General features: G+C 35.4%; 1 protein-coding gene across 1 annotated transcript; it reads left to right on the forward strand.

Annotated features, from left to right (window-relative positions):
* The first annotated feature begins 175 nt into the window (after positions 1 to 175).
* On the forward strand, positions 176 to 16,546 carry LOC124298753 (uncharacterized). Its single transcript, XM_046751175.1, has 8 exons — positions 176 to 760; positions 1,925 to 2,423; positions 5,378 to 5,474; positions 6,226 to 6,962; positions 8,556 to 8,738; positions 8,882 to 9,132; positions 9,688 to 10,481; positions 14,042 to 16,546. The coding sequence occupies exons 1-8, from the start codon at positions 714 to 716 to the stop codon at positions 14,104 to 14,106; spliced, it is 2,673 nt and encodes an 890-aa protein (XP_046607131.1). The 5' UTR covers positions 176 to 713; the 3' UTR covers positions 14,107 to 16,546.
* Positions 16,547 to 17,504: the final 958 nt, after the last annotated feature.

Below are 17,504 nucleotides of genomic sequence, written 5' to 3' on the forward strand. Positions count from 1 at the left end.
AGAGGCTGATCGTCACCAGTGGCTATCTCTTCCCTCCAGCTGGCCGTATTCTACTGGCCTAAGCGTAGTCCATATAATGTGTTGATGTTTTCAGCGCTGTTGTTATGAATCGAAAACTAGGGAAATTTATAGTGACGTGATTGGTGAGAGTGTATAAATTGAGGAACACCGTGAAAGCCGTTTCGGGTGGGGAAAACAGTTGACGATTTTTTTAACCGGAGCATGTGAGAGAACAGACCTCGAAAAACCTGTGGGGCTCCGATTTTGGCTGGAAAGTTTGTAAAAATAAATTTTACCAATCCCAATCCAAGTGTGAATAGTTCGAAGTGAATAATGTGCGTCGACTGATTAAGTAATTTCAAGTTGAATATATTGAGGCAACGGTCGAACGATTGTATCAAGGTGATATATACTTGTCTCTGAAACGTCGTCGGATGCTGCGAGCCAGCTTTATGTGATCTACATGATTCCGATTGCCTGTCGTCGCCGCCGTCGTCGCCGTCTAAGGTCGTTCTAATTTCTCCCATTCATCTGCATTCAAAAAGACAAAGACCAAACGGCCGTATACCTAGGACAAGTTCGTCTATGTCGACCACCGCGCTTAATTACACCAGAAAATAATAACCCAACATCTTGTTGTGTTAACTTGAAGACGGCTTAAGCTATCAGCGGCGGTCTTTATTCAACCCAAGTGGTATCAATGTTGTCTGGCAATGGTGTGTAAAGAGAACGTCGTATCATGGTTTGGAAATCTGTCCAGGTAATAATACCACCTTATTTACCACCCCCAATTTTCCCTCCCTCCCTCATCTCCTTTTTCAGTCATATATTCTTCATTATAATACTACGCATATTTTTTGTATCATCTTTATGCTTTTTTCGTTCTCTTTTCTTCATCTAGAAAACTTCCCTTTGAAACTCGTATCTTTAATTTTCTTTTATTTTCATTACTCATCTGAACAATAGCGACAATGTAAACTTGAACAAAAAACTTTCAAGACGAACTTTAGCACAAATCCAGCTAAAACTGATCTAAGGAGGATGTTATGAAAAGTCTTTACTGATCGTGTTGAATATCACTTATTTTGGCTATTATTAAAGTTTGTGTATCATTGACCCATAAAAGTTTTGTTTTATCCAAGACTGATGGCAGAAAATGTATTCCCATTAAGAAATTACTACTAATTGCAAGAATACATTTATTTGGTTCATTCGTGCATGAAAAAACGTTTTCACGTATTTGTTCGATATTGTATTTAGAATTGCACAATCTGTAGTATTTCTATATCAGTAGCGTGTAGACTCTGATAATGGTGCAAATAAGCAACATTTCACTTGTTCGGTAACAATTGATTATAGCATTCTTATAAACCGAAGCTATGCTGCAGCAAATTACTATGATTACAGGTTTTAGGATTTTTCACGAACAGATCGATAAAACATTTCCTTTCATCGTACAATTGTTTAGATATTATAGAATGGGCCTTACTTCGTATGATGATCAAAATCTGCAAATAGTTGCTATTATCTCTGTTTTATTGTCCGAACAATCAAGTTTTTTCAAATTTTGATCGAATTTCATTATTTCGTCAGAAGTCATCAGAAAAATCATGTCTGGACATTTAGCCATTTGAATAATTTAATTAATAGTACGAAAGTTCTGCCAAGTTTCATGGTAGTAGACGAAATTAAAATACCGTAATAATGCATTTTTTGTGATAATCGTTATTTCTCAACTTCAATTGTTTTTGTTATTCAGTATAACGTAACAAAGCAGATGTACTCAGATGTTAAAAAATTAAATCCATGAAAGTTATTCTTAAATTACCAGACACTGACTTGTATTTCAATTTTTCATTACCAGTACAATAATAACTTGAAACTGATCTCTAACATTTTTCTTTATTGTTTTGCTTCTCCACAGTTATAAACGTATCGATGTGATGTGTACGCTGCTGAATATGTGTTTACCGTTTGAAGTGAGGTACCTTGGCACGTGTGTCGAGGATCTTGGTAAACGGGATTACAACGATCTCCGTGACACGGAACATAAAGCCAACAATGCGTCGGACTTAGCGGAACTCACTTCTCTCGGTGTTACGGACAAGAGAACACGCAGGAAACTCTCGCTATATATGGCGCTTTTGCATTCATGCAATTACGCCTGCGCTGTTATTCTGTACAATAATCTCTCGAACGTAGATTTTCAAGAAATAGTCAATCTCCTGAACGGGGCAACTTTCATACAGGATGATCAGACCCTTGATGAACTTCTGCTACTTTATACGATGGCTCTAAATCATCCGGCCTTCACTTACGAGCAGAAATCCGTTTTTGGAAATATTTATGCCAAACTGCAGGAGGAAGAAGTCAGACTCAATCCTCCGAAGGCAGCTATAAACCTTTCCTTCAGATCCGCACAAGTAATATTTACTGCCTTATTGTATAATCCGCTTTTTCAAGATAAAAAAGTTTACTTATATACTCATTACAAATCCCAAGGCCAATATTCATGTTGTCTTTCATTAACTTTTAAATCTATCAATGAATAATTTTTCTTGTCATTTCAAACGCAGCAAAAGCCGATAGTCTTTTAATTATTTCATATTGTGCATGCATTACGACAAAAGAGTATTTTTTTTTTCTTGTTTTCACATTCCTAGTATTCTGCACTACATTTTTATGCAAATTTTTTTTCTGGTATTTATTTCATCTTGAATTTCTGCCGCTTTATATCTGCAATGCTTATCTAAGCATCTTTGTCACTTGTCGACAAGCAATAGCAGTTGATGGGTGTAGCTTTGTGATTTCCCATTTCGACTGACAGCTGGAAAGGGGAATAACCATTGGTGACCTTAATAAAACGCATTCATTATCACAGTTCTCTTTATTAATTTTATTACGAGATAATCATGCATTCAGTATTCATCGAATAAATATATTCGCAATACATGATGATTTTCTTAAAATTAAAATGCAAGAATATAAAACTTGAAATTATGCACAACAGTTATTTAGACATCGATTTTTCATTCTGAATCTTATAACTCACGTTTTAATTTTCATCACTTTTGGTCATATAGGAAAAGTATTGGTTTGGGCCAAAAAAATTTTTTTAAATTTCAACGAATCTTCACGTTTCCAAACTTCTAAAATCTGAAAAACAGATTTTTAGAATAATAACTGTCTGTCCAACAAACTCCCGTGATGATCTCATAAACGGCTGAGTGACAAAATTTGAAACTTACAGGAATTTACAACAAAATGATGAGCATGAAAAATCGCCATTACCCGTTTAATTTGAACTTCCGGTTCTACTGGAAATAAATCGATTTTCAATGTTTTACTGACAAACATATACTTTTTTCTCCTGATTACTTTTTCTAAATAAATTATTATGTTTTTCCCAGTTTATATATTTATTTTTTAAAAATGTATAAATTTTTAGTATTCTAGAAAAAACATGTTCCAATTTTTCTTTCAAAACTTTTTCATTTGGCTGCAAAGTTCTTTCAGTTTCAGATTTTTCACTGGGCCGCTTTTGAGATTGTCTCGTAAGTTTGTTGAACAGAACGACAGACTGCCTTTTTCATGGTGGTGAAAAGTATCGCGAAAAAACAGTTCATTCGATTTGTTTTTCTTGCATTTGCAACAAAACCATTGCAGCTTATGATTGGATTCAACGCATTTGATTAAAGTTCTATAATAAAATTAACAAAGATTATACTAATTTTTAAATTTGCAATTTGAAATCTTCTCAGAAAATTGTTCTTTACGTAAAGATAAATTTCCTAACAAAATCACAAACAGATTGTTATACTCGACAAATATTGCAAGGAATGATTAACTGTTGGGATATTGGCTTTTAAATTTGCCTTAAAAGCTGTTAAGCTGATGCTTTTCGCTATGCAGATTAAATTGTTGCAAAGTTTCTCATGGTCACCAGCAATGGCTAACGTGTTTCTTTTTTTAAAATCCTATGAATGGTCTTGCAATGATTTTGTTAAAAAAATCGTAAATAGTGTGAATACTCTCATGACTGGAATTGTTGTGATAAACAGTAATTGAACTTTCAGAATGAGTACTTTAAGTGAATGGCTGATCAGAAATGAACTACAGATATATCAAAGAAAAGTCTTCTTGCTCTGCAAGTATTTCAATCTATTCTTAAAAAGTACGGTAAATATAGTTTTGGAAAATGAGTATATCCCGGATGGGATTTCAATCACGCTTTGGAGGAAATAGGGCAACTTTTATAAAAATGAGAATAAAAACAATATTTGGAGTCTTTCTACTAAAAACGTACTTCTATTGGTGATTTTTCATGTTATTGCAGTAATTATGAAATTCATATATAATATTTATCTGCGTGTACAGAAAAAAAAATTGTATAATGCAATGATTCCATTCTTTAAAAACACTGCTTTTCAAACTGATTCGAAATTGTCCAGGAATGTATTGATTACATGTAATTCATCGATAAAGTATGAAAAAATATTTGGTTTATGAAAAATTATCTTTGGTTTGATTGAATCAGTATGAAGCTGTTCAGTACTGTAACATTCGTCATCACTGGCTGATATATGTAGAAAGCTTTTTAATGATTTCAGTTCAATCTCCCGTATTTGTATCAATCCTTTCATTTTCACCATTTCATATTACTGTAACAAAATTAATCTTGTAATAATGACTGTGAAAATTTTGAATTTTTAATGGAATTGGTTAATTATTCACTAACTTATTAATTTCACATTGTATAATTTTGTTCGTTTTTCCAGAAAATTATAGTGAGGTTTTGTGTTAAATAGTTTCTTAAAAGATACGGCTGGCCATTACAATCATTAGCTGCAAAACTCCATTGTTTTAACCGATAAAATGATGATTGTATGGATCCGATTTACTACACGAGTTTCGAATAAGCTCGGATTTCTAGTTCCAGACTCTTTGTTTACACTTTAGTGACCTGTGACTGATCGAGCATGATAGTACAAAAAATTGTTTGTTTTTTTTTTCATCACACATTCACGTCCAAATTTCGGAATATGTCAGCGGTTGCTAAGGCAATGACATACAGTTTGTATGTGGAAATAGAGTGGATTTGCGTACGAAATATCAATGACTTCCATCGAAATTGAAAGATGTCGCTGCTGACTGTATCGAGACCCAAAATACGTGCAAAAGTTATTTTTCAATTCATTTTTCGGTATTTGACAACCCAGTTTAACGCACCTTGTAATTGCAAGTTAGTGAATAATTGATCTAGGACTATCGTTTACCTTATTAGAAAGTTTTAAATCACAGAATTCTAATAACTATAATGATATGAATTATCGTATATTTTTTATTAAATTCGTAATGAATTTTACACATTATACAGGGATCTGCTCCGTGTGTCACTTCCAATGAAAAAGTGATGGACAATGAACTTCTGACAAATTGCTTGGTGCCTCCTCCACCAATGCAGCCATTTCATGGTATGTAAATATCAGCGTGGAATCCCCATTTCCCAAGTAAATCAAAACGATAAATTCTTTTATTCCTAACTCAACGATAATGTTAATTTTTTTGATCTGACGAGCGGGAGAAAAGTTGCATGTGATTCCCTCATATAGTTTTTACCTCATCTGCAGGAGAAAGGTAGTTTTGCTCTGGCAGTAAACTCGCCTGTGGGAATAATCTTTCACTTTATTCCCTTGTTGCATAATGTATTATTGTACAATGCTCTTGTGAAAAGATCTATTATTTATGGAAATGTTTATATTATTCTAATAGTATCTGAGGGAATTCAAGAAACTCTAGAGAGTTTCTGCAAAGAACTCAAAGTCTTTCAGAACTTTTTTTTCTATTGAAAATTATAAAACTCGAGAGTTTTCTTTCTAACTATTTCTGACAAATTAGTCAAACTTGAGGTAAGAATCAGATTTTCAATTTTTGCATAGGAACTGAAATATTTCTACAAAATACCCAGAAATTATTGTAATGTCATAAAGATTTTTCATATAAACTGATGAACTGTCCGAACTACACCTGAGTAAAATCGTCAAAATTTTTGAAAGTTTCTAATAATAATTTTCGTTAATTGGTGTATTTTCAAGTTAATAAATGGTTCAACAATGTTAGCTCAATCCATGCGTTAATGCTATAATTTCTTTATGCTCTTTGAGCATTCATAGTCTGTCAAACTGTCAAGTCCGACAGACATAACAAACTCTTAATGGATTTCAGGTGACATGTCAGCACGCAGCAACGCATTATTGACTGGATTGCCTCCTGGCCTAACAATGCCACCACCCGGTCCGTGTTTTCCAGCTCCGGAGCAGATGTCGATAGCCTCAAATGCGGCAGCGCAGTACTTGCAGCTTGGTTTCCCCTCAATGAATCACATGCCGCCATGGGCAGGTCAGGTCATGCTGAGCAATCCGATGATGTACCATCAAGCCGGAGACACACTAGCTTATTCCTCTTCCCCTTTAGTCAGCCACCAGTCATCCCCTTCCCAGTCGAGATCTCCTAGTCGAAGTAACTCCCCGATGAACAATCGCAGTCGCAATCCTCCCCCTCGTACTTCCTCAACCCAGATAACGCACTGCGCTGCTAGCGCCGTAACGACATCTGCAAGCACCGGCAGCAGTCAAACCAGCACCTCAAGTTCGCTGCCATCTCTGCAGCCTCTCAGCAGCACTGTAACTGTGAGCTGCAGCAAGAGTCAATCCTCATTGCCGCTTCCTCAGTGGTCCGTTCCTCCCCCCACAGCAGTCAGTGCAACTTCTTCTCTCGGAAATTCGAGGCATGGTAACACCGAGGGATTGTCGACAGCTCAGACCTCAGTTACAACATCTAAACAGACATCTGCATCCTCTGCTCGGATACGGTCAACAGCTTCTGCTGATTCTTTGCGAGAAACACTTGGCAAGGAAATGCCCAGTTTTAAGAATAGTCTTCAGAATTTTTCTATCGACGAGGTAAGAGATCTGTAAAAGCACAATTTTCGTCAAGATTTAATGTACTATTTTATTTCCATTTTGTCTCACATTAGAGAGCTCTAAACCTTTGCCAAGGTTATTGATCAACTTTCAGTTATTATTCACCTCACCTTACAAAAATTTATAGTGTGTTTAACTATTGCCCTTACATGAGAAATGGTTAGTAATTCATTAATTTTCAATGCAACTTTATATGTACAGAACATTTCTCAAATTAGCAGGTAAGTGAAAAATGTGTTGATTGCGTTCGTATGTGGTAAGATTGCGCTCATGAATCAATACATATTTTTGAAAGTAAAAATTCATGCCATAGTTGAAGGTGGTTGAACAGCACTATCTGAATCAAATGTCGAGAAAACAGACAATATCATATGAAAATGCTTCAACAGTGTTATTTGTGAGAAGAATGGTAAACACGAATGGAACAACATCCCTACTGTGTAATAAAAATTATTCTGAGCAATTACAAGCAAAGATATCAAGAGTCAATCTGAAAACTGAAAAATCTTACTTAGTTTTATACGTTCAAAACGTTAAAGTAATTAAACCCTCGTGTTGTTAATCCAACTCTAATGTTTTTGGATTCATCATAATAATTTCCAAGGATTACTTGTATTTTTTTTATACATAGACATCTCCAGAATGGAGAAAAATAAATTTGTGTCAGTACCGTACAACAGACGATCACAAAGGTAACATTTACGCGCTATAATTATACTAAAATGTAAGATTTTTCTAATGTTTTCCAGAGAATCTGTGGAAATCTAGTCAGTAGGCAAAAGGAGCCCAATAACCTTAGAATTAGGTGAAAAACAGCAGAGTTTAACCATCTTGAAATTTCTAATCATAAAACTTTCCTAATGTGTTTGATACCTCAGCTTATGTTATTGAAAGTCGCGCGGATCAATTTCTGCTGCATAGTAAGGATGATATTCTGTTGAAAGGATGCTGGAGATTTTTTAAACGGTTTTTTTTTTTTATATCTACTCTTGATTCAAACCGATTTTGGCCAATTTTTCTTCAAGGTAAATGTAAATGTGTACTCTGTTCTGGCAAAAAAATAAGAATATAATTGTTGTCTGATATTTGATAGCAATGGATACATTGGGATCCTTAATATGGGCATGGTTATAGGGTAATCAGCTAATCGGTTTCAGCAAATTCTACAAATACTAAGATATAGAAAATATCGTGAAAACCGTGGAATTTTCGATTATTGATGTTAAGTTGATGCAGGGTAAAATAATCGATTACAAAATATTTGTATAATTAAATACGACATAGTTTGTGTAGTTGCCGCTAGATGGCGTCTTCTTAATTTGTGGATCTCAGTAACAGGATGCCTAATTCCCAAGAGTCAACCCAGAATAATATTTGAAACTTGTGCAAATGCATTCGATCAATTTTTTTTTTAAAACTAAAATTACATTGGACTTGATTTTCGATTAGCTACAAATATTTTTAATCAAAATTACAGTTGTGAATTTTGCCTAAATCAGTCGATTGTTAATTAGATTGTATTTTACAATTCAAACTTTTCTTTTACCCTTTAACTTGTTTTGGTGATCCTAGATAAGAAGAATGGGGGATGACGAGTTAAGGGACTTGGGGTTGCCATCGAATGCCGTTGGTCAGCTACGTAGCATCGTAAAAGGGCAAACTTCCAACGGTTTAAATCTGCTTCCATCCGACAAGAAATTTGAGAGTTTAACCAACACTATTACTCATCCTCTTTTAGACCACGTTGAAAACGAGGTAAACTTTCAACCTCTTAGAAATCCCTGCAATTAGGATTTTCATCTCAGATAATTATCAAGTTATTCGAACTGAGACGATTTTCTATTTTATCGTGATACGAGGATTCGACATTATCTAACAAAACTTATGTTATTGTACAGATGATTAGAGCAAGCGAGACTGGCACTGGCACAAAATGCATCCCGTTACATCAGCAACAACAGCAAATTTTGCATCACCACCACCACAATCTCGCCAGCTCAAGTGTCAAACGATATCCAACCATCTCACCCATGGATCCATCCCCTATGCAGATATATCCGCCTCCACCTCCTGTCTATGCTGCTCAAAATACTCCATGCTACGCGTGCCTAACAATGCCGGTCAATGGGATGCAGAATCGATATCCAAGGTAAACGCAGTCTTTATCTGCTTTAATCGAATGGAGGGTTTGATCAGACATAGTTATTGCCAAACTGACAAAAATCTAACCTGTTCATGTACAAAATCCTATGATTCAGAATCAAATTAAACGATAGTTGATACTAGAGCAAGTGCAAGAATTAATAGAAAGTATGAAAAATAGTTTGAAAAGAGTGTGAATTTACTAAATAACCGAAAGTAAATAAATTATTTACGCACTGGATTTTGAAATTTCATGATTTCAAACGACTTCACAAATTCTAAAGACTGCGATTAAATTCAAACGACTGTAACTGACTGCAAGTAACTTTTTTGAACTTGAAATAAATTCAATTGGCTTACTTGAGTTCAAATAGACGAAGTAACCATTTTTCTTACTAACTCATGACAATTTCCATATCAGAGATGGATCTAATTCAAGTTGGTTAATAATTGTTAGACGTAATTTGTCAACTTTCGTTAGATCACTACCCTCTACTCATCCGAGTCACACCTTATTTGAAATTCGTGCTATTGTCGTTAATGCGTATTCGACCATTTCTAGGTACAACGCACAGCAAGTATGCTGCCTGGCACACCTAGAAGGCTTACGGACGGACCCCGAGAGTAGTCGGCATTTTTCGCACAGCAGTAGTTCAGAGAGTACAGGCAGTCGATCTCCACCGGAAACACCACCAGCAGTGCCTTGGGCCGTTGGAGGAGTCGGAGAATCGTCGGTACCGAACAATCCATCACTGGATCACACGAATCCAGGGCTAACTTCTTCCCACCCGACGAGCACGACGCCAGTGTTGTCGAACCACCACCAGGCAGCTCTCCAACAGGGGATAAATTTGCCTCAAGTGTCGGAAAAGCAGCAAAGAAACAGTAGAAAGAACCCTGGTCATTACGTACGTCATAAAAACCAACACCACATGATGAACGGCGGACCACCAAGTATCCCTCACTGTCTTCCATTCCCACCGCAAGCTTCCCATTCACAAATCACTTATCTCCAGCACGGTGGGCATTTTCCATCCTTGAGACCGGCCGCCGGGATCTACTCAAACCACATTTCTCAGCCAGCCTATGCCCGGCCCACGTATCCGATGTACCAGCCCAACGGGGAGGTCGTATATCATTACCAGGCTAACCACCTGGGTCACCATCCTGGCTCAGGTGGAACACCGCCGCCAGTCGCACAGCCTCTTTCTCAGACGTCATACTTGCCGCCGACACCGGTCGTGACTTATTCCACCGTCGTACCGCCGCCTAAGGTATCCTGCTACAATTGCGGGAGCAGCACTCATCACGCGGCTGATTGCAAGGACCAAACCATGGAGGACCTCACCAAGGGAGGTAGGTCACAGCAGTCGCGGAACACCTAGAATCTGGGATTTTTTTTATTGCGGCCTAACTTTCCGGTTTATTCCCCTCCCCCTCTATTTCTCTCTCTCGTTTCTTCTTTCTATCTCTATATTTGTCGAGAGTTGGGTAAACGAAAGAATAAACTATGACAGAGTGCTGGATATCTGCGACTGAGCGTGGGAAGACGCGAGACTCTTCTACCTATCTTCTGCTGCTGCTACCGCCTCTACATGATAATAATAGGGCTGCTTTCTTCTAATCTAGATAATTTCCAATTGAAATATTAATTTCTTACCATATAGCAGCAAGTGAGTCGCACACTTCTTAAAATAAAAGATTATACAATTAAAGAATGAAAAAATATTAGCATATAAAAATTCTTCATTCACACGATTCAGGTAATACTATATCGAATCATGTATATTAAGCACACAAAATTTTGTCTCGAGTCGCTCATCAGATTGTTTATTCATTATTTAGGTAGAAATTCACTTCTCTCCGTTCCAAAATGAGCGTAAGTCCATTCTTTTATGGTGGATACAACCAGAAATGTTAATTGGCAAGTTAGACCATGCGTTCATTTTTTAACGCAATTGAATATTCCGTCATTTTTTGAGGAAAAACCATTTCGGACGAATAAAAACATACATGCTTTCTCTTTTCACGTATACTTGGCGTCAAAAAAGTTTCCATCGATTAAAAAAATACGAGGTCCGGTTTTCTCGATTTGACATGGAATTGACCATTAGAAAAAGAAATGAAAAATTCTTAGCAGTTGAACTAGTGCAGCAATATTCGCCTGCTTGTTACATAAATTTTTTTGCAACCTTTTAAGCTCAAAAAGAAGATATAACTACAGTTCATAGCGTAAGGAAAAAGTTTTCACATCGCGGGCTGACTAAATTTAAGTATCAGTGGAACGTTGTAAATCCAGGAGACAATAACATAACTCCTGAAATCATTAATTTTTTGTCGCTGTCTTAAGTTAGAAATAAACTAATTTCCATCATCTACAGTATGTTTTCATTTCTCCTCAGATATGAAGCTAATATGCAATGTAACAACGATCTTATAAACTCATTTGTCAGGTAATTTATTTATACAAATTTTGTCAAATTCCTTGCATGTGCATCAAAATGCGATCCGTTACGGGTGAATCGGTTGGACCATTTGAATTAGAAGTTACAAAAATAGAAAAACGACCGGACAAGTGCGAGTAGAACTCGCGCCCTGAGGGATCCGTACAAACTTAATGATTTTTTTTAACGTGATATAACTACAAATTAATTATTTTCGTATTTTTACTTGTACTGTACTCTGTTTCTCTCCAAATTTTATAATTCTAGGTCAACGGGAAGTACCCTATTGGTTTTGATGCGTGAGTTTGCGAGTGTAAAGCTATGTGACATAAATGGCCGTATCTTTTGATTGCGTTGACTTAGAAGCTTAAATTTCTTACATCCCCAAGGGACCACAAACCTTAGTACTTGATAACGATTTCAATTTGATACCTCTACCCTTTCCTGAGAAACAGGGTATTAACAGACATACAGACGGGCGGAAAATGAAGTGATCCTATAAGGTTTCCGTTTTTACGTTGGAGGTAGAGAACCGTAAAAATGAATGGAACAGCATGCCTACTATGTGATACAAAAGAATCTAAGCAAATTCGAATAACACAAGCTAAAAGATCAATAATTTAAGAAAAGATTTTATAATTCGAACGTTCAAGGTGATTAAACTCTGGTCTTTTTCTTCCAATCCTATTTCAATGTTTCTGGGTTCATTTTGCTATCTGGCCTGATCGTCACAAGTTGCCTGAAAATCATTCAAGAAATCTTATGTAACAGTACAGTTATTCGTGGCAATGTAAACGATCGTTTGATACACCGCACTCAGCCAAATCTTGTTTCTTCATTCTAGAGATAATTACCTGTCGAAATTTTTTCAGGAGTTCTCTAGAATTCTCTATGAGCAACAAGCTCAAAAACATTCAAATCGCATTCTAAACCACGAGAGTTTAATCATTTTGAGCAATCCAATTATTAAACCTTTTCTCAAATTGTAGTTTTCTTAGGTTGTCTTAATCGAATGTTCTTAGAATCGTTTCTTCTACATAGTAGAGACATTATGTCATTCGTGTTCACCATCATTGACACAACTTAAAACTACTAGGGATGGTTTGACGGGTTTGTCTCTTTTCCTAACTTTTGATTTAGATTGTGGGGCCCATTTATTCTTGAGCCGAAATATGACGAACTGAGACTTTGGTAGTCGCATTAGCTGCACAAGTTCTGGATCAATATCCGTATAGTCATAATTTTGCACAAAATGGCAAAAGTCTATTTAGATTAACTATTTTCCAAACCACAATTTTTTTTTGCACCACAAATAAAAAAATTATTCATAATTTATGCAAGTCTGAAGTGAACCCAGCATACAGGCTCGTGTGAGCCAAAATTTCGAATGGACTGAAACCGAGCGATCGATTCTTTAATCCAGTTACAAGGAGAAATGGGGGTCGATTACGTAATTTCACTTTTGCACATTTCTCACCATCCAAGCATTCTGATTAGTTTGCAAAGTTTAGTCAACCAATCATAATGCTTGAATGGTGGCAAATATCAAAAGTGAAATTACGTAACCGACTCCCTTGATCCTAGATCAGATTTAGATATAGATACCTGTGTATGTACGAAATTCGACATATTTCAAAGAAATAGATCTTTGAAAGAAGTCGTATCGTGTTTGTGAACGCAAACACTATTTCACCTTGACTATTTTTACCTAGCAACTTCAGTATCATTCAATTCTGAAATTTTGGTTATAAGGGCACAGATACTTTCTGCATGCCAAACACGTGAAGCAATATAGAAGTCATACATAGTGTAACACACATGTTAGAAATTCAAAATATAGTGCATGTAGAAATGCGATGTAATAGTGGCAGAAGCGGGCAGTGATAATATACCAACTTTGGTACACATATTCTGTCGCCTATCGATTGAAATCGCAAAATATTCATGCACCATCAACATTTGTCGTATCTGAACAACGGCAACACATTTTTATACAAAATGAAAATTGATGTGAACATGCAATTGGGATCCAAAGTACCGAACAACGCCATTTGGCGGTAGAAAAAGTGTGCCGTTAACCGGATCGTATTTAATTCTAAAAGTTCTTCATTGTCGAATGTTTCACTCTTTACCAACTCAATGTAACAAAAGTGTAGTGTAGCAACTTGCACGGGGTTTTCTGTCGGTTTACGTTCACACAATTCGGCTGGAACTGAGAGTAAAACAATAACCTGGATTGCTCATTGCGACGCCATATTGGATCCCAATTGTTTGGATGATGGTGGTCAAATGCATAGTCGAGTTGATAACCACATGTGTGCAACGGTGGCAATATATTCTCGGAAACCTGAAAAATCCAACTTGCAATTAATATATCACCCATGCCTCAACCGACGTGTCCAGCACTCTTTTTGTATTCCCCCTCTCATGATTAAAATCTCATACCGAACGTGTACCGATTGTGTATTTCAGCCCAGTATCGACTTGACTACACGATACTGAAACAACCTGCAGAGTGTCCGAGTTCCGACAAGTGATCCTCTGTCAAGGGCCACGATTTTACTACCCGCCAAAACCCTATTGACATAATAATCCGGCCCTACTACAATCAATCAAAATACGGCTACTGTTCCCAATTACGCCAATTTTCGGTAAATTTTGTAGACTTCATCTTTATCCAAGATAAGACTTTTTTTAAGCTCACAGATTCCCAGTTTGCTTTACCCCGTACTATTTTTACAAGTTATTATTATTTATGATAGTAATTATTATTATTATTATTATTATTAATAAACATTATTGTATCAATATAGCATTGTGTACAAAGCAATGGCACATTATTCTTATAGTCCATGTTTTTTAATATATTTTAAGGGGTAGTAGCTTTTTCTCTTTTCACGTATATCAATGATTCCTCGCGTAGGTATAATTGTATTGAAGACGCGCACTTGCGCGACGATTTCATCAACAAAATAATAACTAATTGGGTGAACAAAAAGTCTTGAAAAACATTTTCTAGTGACTAGCGTTAAACAATCTCTCCGACAGTGTGTTTTTTTTTTTTTCTCTCTTTCTCTTCCCTGGCTGCGGAGTAGAGTACACATCGTGATTATCACAAATTGCTGCGATACTTCTTCTATTAAACTTTCCGTAACACAAATTAACGTTTCTCTACGCTTAGTATACTTCTATTATATGTATAAAAAATTTCTCGAGACAATTGTTTGTGTGAAAACCATAAGTGTTCGATCATCTCTTACATTATATTATATGAAGCTGCCGTTGCGCTCCTGTGTGTCTAAACTTAAAAAAAAAAAAAAAGAACAAAGAAAAACTGGAAAAAAATTAATACACTAAATGCTGCTCACTGCTCATTCAATTAAATTATCTTTATTGGTCACCTAGATATATTATGTGTGTGTGTGTATATATATATATATATATATTTTTTTTAATATATATATGTATATATATACAACTATGTAGGTATACAACTATGAATATCGATGTATTCTATAATTTTCATCCTTTCTATAATAGATAGGCAATCACATGCATCTTAAGCAATTTTATACCAGTTTATGAATCATTGCCCGGATCTTTTTTGTAAGTATAGGACGTGTCGTAATATAATTATGTTAGGAATTAAATACATGAAAAATACAAAAAATATACATAGATGTGCGCTATATTACGTATAGAGGCGAATACTAATTAAAATTATCAAAGTAGATATCCTGTTTGTGTTGGGCATGTTGTTGTTATTGTTATTATTATTACTATTACTGTTATTATTAAGCTTTAGCTAATATACATTTCAACATTGAATATATATATATATAGATATAATTATAACTTATAAAATAATTATAAAAGTACCCTATGTATACATAGTATGTACGAATAGAAAATAAGTGTATTGTTGAAACTACGCATTATCTTAGCGAATGATGCATTGTATAGGTGACATACAAGCAGTTTGATGTGACAACTTTAAGAATGAGTAGGCCGTACCGCTGAACGTAACAGTTCAAAAAATCATCTCGCAGTTTTAATTGTTTCTATGATGGTGAACACGAATGAAACAACATCCGTACTGTGTAATAGAAACGATGCAGAGCAAACCCGAACAAAATTAGCCGTAATATAAACAATTTGGCAAAAGATCTTAGAATTAAAATGTTAAAAATAATTGAGCCCTGATGTTTTCCATCGAATTCGAATGTTTTTGGGTTTTTTTTTTCTTTATTTTCCTTTAAAATAATTTTACAAGCAGTTATCTCCACAGTGGATAAAAATACAGTTCTTATGCTATTCGTGGGGATCTGGCCAGGGAGGAAGATGAGCCCGAAAACGTCTGAATTGCATCGAAAACAGCAGATTTTAATAATTTCGAGCGTTAAAATTATAAAATCTTTTCTCAAATCGTCGATGTCTTAGCTTGTGTAATTGTAATTCGTCGAGGATTATTTCTGTTAGATATTTGGGATATTGTTTCATCAGTGTTTACTATGTCATTAGTACGAATAACAGTGCTGGAGGTTTTTTTAAACGGTTTTTACTTCTTTTCCCAACTTTTGATTCGGACGGTAAGGCCCACTCATCCGCTTGCTGACACGCACTTATAGTGCACGCATGTTCTCTAACGACGCTAAATTATTTGTTTTTAATTTATTCCACTGTGCAGCTAGTCAAGAGTCAAGTAAAATATTGTAACGAACATTTCAAATTTAGGGATGCAACGCTCAGTTATCGTCAGTTTGGCTCCTGGAAGCATTGTCCTCCGCTATTAGCTACATTGCATTTCTAAATTCGAACGCGCATACTGCCATTTTTTTTTTCTCTTTCTTTTTCTCCTTCGATCATTCCCAGCGCAATTTTTCAACTAATGCACGTCTGACACAGTCCATAAAATTACTACCTACAGGAGGTTTTTCTCATAAAAATGTTTTGGAACATGGAACTTGTCTCGGGGGCTTCGTTGAAAGGTTTTTAATTCAGCCGATCATTTCGTCTTTTTCGTTTCCAGTTGAATTCTCTTCTGAATTATTATTATTATTATTATCGAGCACTAAATGATCAGATCTTTGGAATATTAGCATATCTTACTTACCCTTGACTTGAAATATTTTCGAATTAATCCATAAAATTCTGCGAAAGTGTAGTTGATCTTCATTTACGACGAGACATAAAAAATACGTGTATCAGAAATTCCGCCGATTATTACTTTACTGCACAACTTCTCGACACAACGGAATATTTGATTTTCGTCATTAATTTTTTCTGTCAACTCAGAAGACGACATATTGTAGCAATATATATATATATATATGTATGTATGTCATGCATTGACTGTGACGGCAGTCGTATTTAATTATAAAAGTAAATTTTCACTGCATATTCTAATCCAAATAGACTAACTGTCACAAAATAAAAGTTCAACATATTGCAGGATGTTCTTCGCCCCACAATACGTGCTAAATGGCATAAAACAATAAAGGTGATCACCCAACGCGATGCTATATTGCCCCCACTGTGATTAACTATCAAAATACAAGAACACCTATTCTTTAGTGTCTGGCAGTTGCGTTTGTGATAATCAACAGGGGGAATAAATGAAGACGTTTCAAACGAATACATATTCAATAAAATAGGCAGTGTTACTTATTTTCTGTAAAGATAACTGTGCGGTTCCAATATTATTGTTATCACAGACTTCAACGCCGTTATAGCTATGATAATGATGACGATTATTTTTAATATTATTATTATTATTATCATTATTATTGGGCATTTTATTATCTATATGTGTAGTGAATTTTCTTCTACTAAAATAAAGAACATCAATGATAATGATGTTAATAATTGCTAATATCTACGCCAATAATAATAATAATAATAATAATAATAATTTATTGAAATATTCGGAAGGACA

This window comes from Neodiprion virginianus, chromosome 2 (assembly GCF_021901495.1).
Source record: "Neodiprion virginianus isolate iyNeoVirg1 chromosome 2, iyNeoVirg1.1, whole genome shotgun sequence".
NCBI lineage: Eukaryota > Metazoa > Arthropoda > Insecta > Hymenoptera > Diprionidae > Neodiprion > Neodiprion virginianus.